The 9,095-nt window shown below is 38.7% G+C and overlaps 1 protein-coding gene and 1 pseudogene across 1 annotated transcript; one reads left to right on the top strand and one right to left on the bottom strand.

Moving 5' to 3' along the window:
* Window positions 1-424: 424 nt before the first annotated feature.
* On the top strand, window positions 425-1,280 carry LOC131994168 (uncharacterized). The gene is made up of 2 exons (XM_059360601.1): window positions 425-535; window positions 599-1,280. Exons 1-2 carry the CDS (start codon window positions 484-486, stop codon window positions 1,093-1,095), a joined length of 549 nt encoding a protein of 182 aa, XP_059216584.1. The 5' UTR covers window positions 425-483; the 3' UTR covers window positions 1,096-1,280.
* Window positions 1,281-1,786: 506 nt separating this feature from the next.
* Window positions 1,787-3,270, bottom strand: LOC106093723 (putative nuclease HARBI1; annotated as a pseudogene).
* Window positions 3,271-9,095: the final 5,825 nt, after the last annotated feature.

Below are 9,095 nucleotides of genomic sequence, written 5' to 3'. Positions count from 1 at the left end.
TGGGATTCGATTTTAATACACCTGATTTTCCAGAAACTGGATTTGCATGCTCGTAGGAATTGGGAGCGCTCACTGAATTCTACCACCGAGCTCCACAGTAGATTAGAAATGTTTTAATTTTTGGAGAGAACTTTTCGCACCCTGGAGTCTTTGGACGAAGAACGCCCGAGCTCCAGGGATAATTTTAACAAATCAGGTATGAGGTATAGGGATGCTTCATTCAATGCGACTAATGGTGATTTCGATTCTGAAAAAAAATTTTACACTAATGTTGCACTCATAAGGGATAACATTTTGCAAATGCTGCCTTATCCCTCTCATAGTGTTACACTTTTTACATGTTCAATCGAACATGTTCCTGTTCATGAGCCTAACATAACAAGCAAAAAAAAATTGTCGAGTTTTCATTTGTAATAATTTTTTTTGTGATTTCGGGTGTGTATAAAATAAAAAACATAGGACGCGGAAGAATTGCAGGACAATATGGAAGAATTAGTGGACAAAGCAGAAAGTCCAAGTTACAAGCAAGTTAATTGTAAGTTTTTAAAAAGCTACAACGATGAAGAACTTTCCAATTTTATAATGTTTTTATTCCTAGTGTGGTCTGACGGCGACACCAGAATGCTGCTGGACTTATACGCCAAGTATTTGCCCCAAATTGGCCCCTTAGGGAAATTTAGAAATAAAAAAGAAATGTGGTCAAAAGTTGCGGAGGAGGTTGGAAATAAAAGTGCAAAACAGTGCGAAGAGCGCTATAAAACTCTTTTAAGACGGAAAAAATTGGCGGTGGAAAACAATAACATGTCGGGCTCAAAGAGGCAAAAAATTTACTTTGAAGAAGAGCCGTTCCAAATTTGCAATCTAGATGATTCAATTGAGCCGGAGATTCAAATAAGCAGCCAAAAAATTATTAAGCGGGAGCAGCGTGATATATTGGCAAGTACTTCCACGTCAAAGAAAAAGCAAAGTGTGCAGGATACTCTGCTTGAAATTGCAAAGCTTAATGAAGAGGCAAAAGAAAGGCGCCATAGAGAGAAAATGGAAGCGATTAAAGACATGAAGCAAAGTTTGGAGAGATTATTCCAACAAAAATGAATTTGCTGGGCAACAAAACAAAACAAAAATTTTAAAGACTTAAATGAATTTAATTCATATGTAGCATAAGATAAACGTATGTATAGTATATATGAGTACAACAAACACATACCTTAAAACAAAGTACAAATGAATTACTTTTTAAAATATTGACCTTAGGCTCAATAAAGTACGCATATTCTTGATCGTCTTGATGTTTTAGTCGATTTAGCCATGTCCGTCCGTCTGTCTGACAAAAGTACGCTTACTTTCGAAGAAGTTAAGCTGGGTACATGAAATTTTGCACAAATACTTCTTTTTAGTGTAGGTCGAATGGGACTGTGAATGAGCCAAATCGAACCGTGTTTAGACGAAGCCTCCATATCAACCGGTCTCGCGATTATACTTGTAAAGCGTCAAGAGGACGCGATTGTTATTTGGTTTGACGCAAATTTTGCACATGATTTTGTGATTTCCAACAACCCACAGTGGTCTAAACGGCAAAAATGTGTTAGACATTTGCTGAAGAGGACATATGCGTCAACCTGCCAGGGTCGTCGTATTCATTGGGCCGATCACGGTTGCTATACACTGACCACAGCTTGCCTATGAAACAATGAAAACTTTACAATTAATGAATTTATAAATATATTTAATTTATTTAATTTTAAAATTAAATTAGCCCATTTTATAAACGGGGTTTGAGAAAAAAAAATCAAATACAAATTTTAAATAAAATTTAATTTCTTAATCCATATAAATAATCTTTTACTTCACTGCGTTTGCATTGTCCTAACTGGGTAGGCAAAATATCTCTCAGGTCCTCTCCCAAGGGGTCATCATTGTTATGGATTTCTGTATTTTCTATTTCGTCTTCATATAAGTCATTTCTATCAATGCAAATGTTGTGAAGAACACAACAGGCAATGATAAATTTTGCCATTGTTTCGACTTTGTGAAAATCTAAACGCATTAGTTGTCTAAATCGGCACTTTAGAACACCGAAAGCATTCTCAATTTTAACACGGGTTTGACAAAATTTTAAATTATAATTTCTTTCTGATTCGCTTAAATTACCATAGTCGCGATATGGAGTTAATAGATAATGCCTTAAAGGATAAGCAGAATCTCCTAGTAAATAATTTCGGACAACACAAAGCAGGCAAATCTTTTGATATAAAAGACAGTTTCAATATCCTCGAATCGTGAATTTTGCTGGGTACTCCAGTATATACGTCAAGAAATTTTAATTTTGAATCACAAATTCCTTGCATGGTTATTGATACAGTGTCATGTCTGTTAGCATATGTAGACCGGATTTTGTGTTTGGGTGTCCTTATAGAGATGTAACTTCCATCTATGCAACCCAATACATTTGGAACTCCAGATATCTATAGTAAAAACAATAAGTTAAAATGCATAGAATCACATATTTGGCTACCTTTTCAAATTCTTTGGCGACATATTCCTTATCCTCGTTTGTGCTTGGAAATTTAATAACTTGTGGTGCCACATCATTCACCAAGAAATCCAAAACTTTATTTATACATGAGTGGGTTGTTGAAAGTGACAGGTCAAAGAGATTTGAGACTTCTCGTAATGTGGTCTTGTTTCCACTAAACCTATAAAAAACAAATTATGTGTCTTATTTTTTTCAGTTCGCATAATTTTCATAAATCTTACCACAAAAATAATAGTATTGAGGTTTCCGCAGATACTTGGTGTCTACCGCCTTGGTATGATCTTTCGCCGCAAGTTGTGGAAAACCTCTGGATTAAATCATTAGCACTATCCCGGCTAATACGTAAATTCGTCTTGAACTATACACAATGTTTTTTACAAATGTGACATATACTTTAGCAAGGAGCTACTTACTTCAATGTCCGAATAATTATGGATAACAGTTTGAACAAATTGTTTTACGCGATGTTTCTCATTTCGACCAAATAACACTGTAAACATCGCATCCTCATCTTCCGATGAAGAACTTTCCAACAATTCATCTAATATGCTATTAAATAAATAAAACGCCTTCACTTTTTCCATTTTTGCTGACTTTTCCATTTAACAAATTTTGTCTTCTTCTTCTTCTGTTTAAACAAAAATTGCTTGGATGGAGGCTAACAGCTGATTTATGAGTGAAGTTACGCACAGTTTACCTAATTATATGCACGTTTGCGAATATGCTTAACACTCAGTGCACGCAGTTATTTTGGTGTATGTAACTATGAAATGATAGCAGCGAATTTAAAGTGTGATATTCTCCATGCTAGCCTAGTCACGGTGTAGAAAATGCAGCATTTTTTCACTTTCAGTAGGCAACCCCATTACAAACGAACAGAAACCCGTTGGTGGGGTTACATTTTTTTGGAGAATCGAGCACAAAATTTCGATCTCAGTGCAACATGTCGAAAAAATGCTGCACTTTTTTCACAATCGAAATCACCATAAGATTACGTCGGCAAAGAATATAGTTTGCATGTTTTGTTCTAAGAACCATTTTCTCTCCAAGTGCTACCAGTTTATCGCGCTGTCTTTGAAATTGAAGAACGATTTCTTGATGAATAGGAATATATGTCGCAATTGTTTGTCGGTCGGTCATAAGCTTGAAAGTTGCGCTTCACCTTATCGGTGCAGTACGTGTAATTCACCACATCATACGGATATGCATGGTGATGAGAACATTGCGTCTGTTAGTGAGGAATCACTAGTAACGTCTTACAATACGAGGATTTAGCTAAGTGTGTTTTTATACACAATTCCTTTATTTGTTCAGACTGATAGGAAACACTATCCTCTGAGGGCCTTATTGACCCTGGGTCGCAGGGTTGTTTGGTTCACGTGAGTGGGAGCGAATTGAGATTTACAGAATGAAATCCGGAAATTCTACCAAAGAATTTAACATCAAACCGATGGCGTTTGTGCAGGCACATCCTCCTGCAGAGACAAAGAAGGAAATCTGGTAACACAGATAACATGCTGAGAATATCGAAAGAACATTTTACCCAACTGCTAGTGTCCGATGTTGGCGGCGAAGAGGATACCGCAGAACCAATTCCTGATGATGGTATAGAATGTTTACCTCCTCGTCAGAATGAGGTCCAAGTAGCAGTAACCCGATTAAAGAACAACAAGGCAGTAGGAACCGACGGATTACCTGCTGAACTATTTAAGAACGGAGGCGATCTGTCTAGAAGAACGCATACCCGATGATTGTTACCTCTGCATACTATGTCCCGTACACAAGAAAGGCGACAAGACAGAATGTGCCAACTACACAGGAATAAGTCTCCTCCCCATCGCATACAAGATACTCTCGAGCGTACTATATGAAAGATCAAAACCTAAAGTCAATGAAATAATTGGGCCCTGCCAATGCTGCTTTGGACCTGGTAAATCCACCCTGGGCCAGATATTCGCACTGCGCCAAATCCTGGAAAAGACACGAGAAGGACAAATCAACACCTACCATCTCTTTGTTGACTACAAACCCGCTTTCGACAGCCACATACGTTCAAAAGAAATTCAAGCCATGTCTAAGATTGGCATCCCTGCAAAATTAATAAGACGCTGCAGGATGATACTTTCTAGAAAAGAATGTCTCCGAACCATTTAATACCAAACGAGGTTTCAGACAAGGAGACAGCCTATAGTGTGATCTCTTTAATATCCTGCAGAATAGCTATGGCACACTAAAACAGGAGAACACATGCTATTCGCCTATGCCGACGATATCGATATCATACGTCGGTCAACGGAAGTAGTAACTGCAGCCTTTGAAAGAATCGATATAGAGTCAGTGACAATGAGTCTGGGAGTAAATGGATATAAGACGAAATGGATGGTTCTGATGCATGGGTACTTGTGAAAGCAGATGAGACAGTGCTTGGAGTATTTGAGAGGAAGATTCTTCGTAAAATATATGGCCCAGTTTGCGTTAATGGAGAATATAGGCGACGTATGAACCACGAGCTGTATGAGCTTTATGACGACGATAGCAAAGTTACACGCATCAAAATACAACGGCGGCGTTGGCTAGGTCATGTTGTCAGAATGGATGAACAAAGAAGTTTTTTGAAGGCAAACTCGCAAACCGGGAAGACCAAAAGCCCGATGGAAAGATCAAGTGGTGGGAGACACCTTGAAACTTGGTGTTAGAGATTTTGAAATGAGCGCATAAGATCAAGGCGCTTGGAACGATATTCTCCGTTCGGCTAGTGGAACAAATATTCTGTCACAGCCAATTAATGTAAAGTAAGTACGATCACGGAGTTGAGGGTGGTGTTCGATGGAAGTAGCTTCTTTCGTGGTCAGAGTAGTCTAAATGAGGAACTTGCACCAGGCACAGCTCTTCGCAATGATTTGCCGTACGTTATTTCTAAGTGGAGGTGGTATAGATTTGTATTTAGTGCAGATATCAAATAGATGTTAAGACAGATTGATGTTTGTCACGAGCATAGGCCTTTCCAGCAGATCTTACGGATACCGAGTCCTAGGGAGCAGATTTCTGTATTTCAGTAGAATACCGTGACCTATGGGACTACTTTCGCGCCTTACCTCTCACTCAGGGTTCTTCGTAAACTTGCAGGTCATAGTCGGCAGGTCTTTCCATTTGAGTCGCGTTTTGGTGTCGGATTCTTACGTTGACGATATATTGTCTTTTTCAAATACTACGGACGGTGTCATTTCTTTATACAGGAACCAGTTGACCCGGGCCCGCTACGCTGCGCCTTCTTTTACTTTATATGGAACAAAATTTTCCTTGGAATATTTATTTTCGATAATTAAATATCTTTTAGTGAAATACCATGCTACGTACACCCCAATACCTTTCATTTAAGCTGCACATGGACATGATCGGTAAATATGCCCGATTTAGGGGTGTTTTTGGGGATTGGGGTGGTCCCCCAAATACTAAATCCGGAAAATATATCAGCAACGTGCTATATTCTCTTATATCTATACTAGCTGACCCGGGCCCGCTCCGCTGCGCCTTCTTTTACTTTATATGGAACAAAAGTATCCTTGGAATATTTTTAGACAATTAAATATCTTTTAGTGAAATATCATGCAAACTTGACTAACAGTTTAACAATATAAGTGCCTTTATCTGAATCCCACATGATCTTAATTGGTCTACGAATTTAAGTTTGGATGTAAGGTGTACTCCATTCTTATAATACTTCATTTCAGCCCGATATTATCATGATGTCTAATTTAGTAGTGTTTTCGGGGGAGAAGTGGTCCCCCAGATACTTGCCCTGAAAAAATATCAGCATCGTGCTCTTCTCTAAAATACCTTTTATTTAAACCCCATGTTGCCATAGGCTTAAGAGGAGTTTACAGGATGAGGCGTCCCCCAAACACATGGCCCCAAAATAGGTTATCAAATTCGTTTTCAAATCTCAAATACCTTTCATTTGAGCCACATATTGGCATGGTCGAAATTTTTTTCCTTTGGGGGTGTTTTGGGAAAGGGGTTATGCCCTAAATACATGGTCCTATACTTGGATATCAAATTCGTATTCTACTCCCAAATACCTTTATTTGAGCCACACATTGCGATGGACACTAAAAATTTGCTGTTTGTGGGGTATTTTGGGAAAGGGGTAGACCCCCAAAAAATTGGTCCCGAAATACCAATACCATTCATTTAAGCTGCACATGGACTTGGTCGGTAAATATGCCCGATTTAGGGGTGTTTTGGGGATTGGGGTGGTCCCCCAAATACTAAGCCCGCAAAATATATCAGCAACGTGCTCTATTTTCATATATATATATGATTTATTTGCCATTGCCCATACATATTGCCATTGCCTTCAAAATTGGATATAAAATTCGTTTTCTAATCTCATTTGAACACCTTATTGCAAAAGTCAGCAAATATGTCCGGTTTGGGGTATTGATCCTAAAAACTATGAATATTTAGTTCCACTCTCTTTAAGACCCGAATTGTCTTGGTGAGCAAATACGTCCTATTTGGGGGTTGTTATGGTGGTGGGACGTCCGCTAGACAGTTGGTCCCTAATTTTGATATCAGATACGTGGTCTACTCCCACATACCTTTAATGTGAGCCCCATATTTCCATAGTCGGCAAACATGACCGGCTTAGAGCGTGTTTTGTAGGATGGACAGCCACTCAGTGAGTTGGCCTTGAATATATATATAGGATTCGTGTTCCACTTTAAAAACCTCTTATTTGAACCTCATATTGCAATAGTCAGAAAGTACTTACTATTTGGGTGGTGTTGCGGGGGTGTGGTGGCCCCATTGACGCTCTTCTCGAATATTGATATCAAATTCGTGCTTTACTCCCAACGACCCTTCATTTGAGCCCCATATGGTCGTTAATTTGTCCCCTTTGGGGGACGTTTTTGGTGAGAGGCGGCCCCCCAAACACTTGGTCGCATATTTGGATATCAGATTCGAATTCTACATTCAAATACCTTTTATTTAAGGTCCATATTCCCATGGTCAGTAAATAAGTCCTGTTTGGGGGGTGTTTTGGGAAAGGGATAAACCACCAGAAACGTGGTCCCACATTTGGATATCAGATTCGTATTCTACTCGCAAATACCTTTCATTTGAGTCCCATATTGCCATGGTCGGTAAATATGTCCAATTTGGGAGTGTTTTGGGGCTTGCTGCGCCCTATTATGCTATATTGGAGAGGAGTACTCTAAATTTGAAAATGTTTGCATATTTGACATTCAAGTACCTTTTATTTAAACCCCACATTGCAATGGTCAGTAAAAGTCCTTCTTGGGATGTGGCGGACTACCAGACACTTTGTCCCAAAAGTGAAAGTCAATTTCGTGCTCTAGTCCCAAAGACCTTTCATTTAAGATCCATATTGCCATGGTCGTAAATATGCCCGATTTGAGGGGTTTTATAGTGGTGGGGTGACCCACGAAACACATAGTCCCGCAATTGGATATCAGATTCGCTTTCTACTCTCAAATACCTTTAATTTGAGTCCCATATTGTAGTGGTTGGTCTATAAATCCGTTGGCAGGGTTTTGGGGGTGGGTGGCGCTCTTAGGCATCCCACCCCAGAATTTGATACCAATTTTTTTGTTTTTGGATCCTTCCTATATTCCTACATTTTATTTTTCTTTATTCAAAGAACGATAGGTTGTCATAACAAAGATACATGCTGATGAATAATTTTTACCACTCGGCCCTCTCTCTGTTCATGTTGGCATATTTTTAATTGGATCAAACAATTTCGGTTGAAGACTGCCAGATGACGCTAATATAAATGTTAGTGGTACTCGCTTAGAGTGGATCATATGGTATGGTAATTGTCTATGAATAGTCAACCACCATACCATATGACTACCATATAGACAACCACCATACACCACCACCATATGACTACATAATAAGTAGTAATCTTTTAGTCTTTTTTTTATACCCACCACCGAAGGATGGGCGTATATTCATTTTGTCATTCCATTTGCAACATATCGAAATATCCATTTCCGTCACTATAATGTATATATATTCTTGATCAGCGTGAAAATCTAAAACGATCTAGACATGTCCGTCCGTCTGTCTGTTGAAATCACGCTAAAATCTTTAAAAATAGAGATATTGATCTGAAACTTTGCACAGATTCTTATTGTGTCGCAACGCAGGTTAAGTTCGAAGATGGGCTACATCGGACTATATCTTGATATAGCCCCTATATAGACCGACCCGCCGATTTAGGTTCTTAGGCCCATAAAAGCCACATTTATTATCCGATTTTGCTGAAATTTGGGACAGTGAGTTGTGTTAGGCCCTTCGACATCCTTCCTTAATTTGGGCCCATAAAAGGCGCATTTATTGTCCGATGTCGCCGAAATTTGGGACAGTGCGTTTATATTTATATCGTTATTCTGCTCGTATATCTAGCGGACAACCTCACCCCAAAACAGTCGATCAATTATAATGATCTAACGGGTCAGTTATATCTATTGTAGATATATATATAATTTTCATCGAATTTTGATGAAAGGTGGTTTACATATATACC

This window comes from Stomoxys calcitrans, chromosome 1 (assembly GCF_963082655.1).
Source record: "Stomoxys calcitrans chromosome 1, idStoCalc2.1, whole genome shotgun sequence".
NCBI lineage: Eukaryota > Metazoa > Arthropoda > Insecta > Diptera > Muscidae > Stomoxys > Stomoxys calcitrans.
The sequence above is the reverse complement of the archived record's forward strand: the minus strand, read 5'-3'. Positions and strand labels throughout refer to the sequence as shown.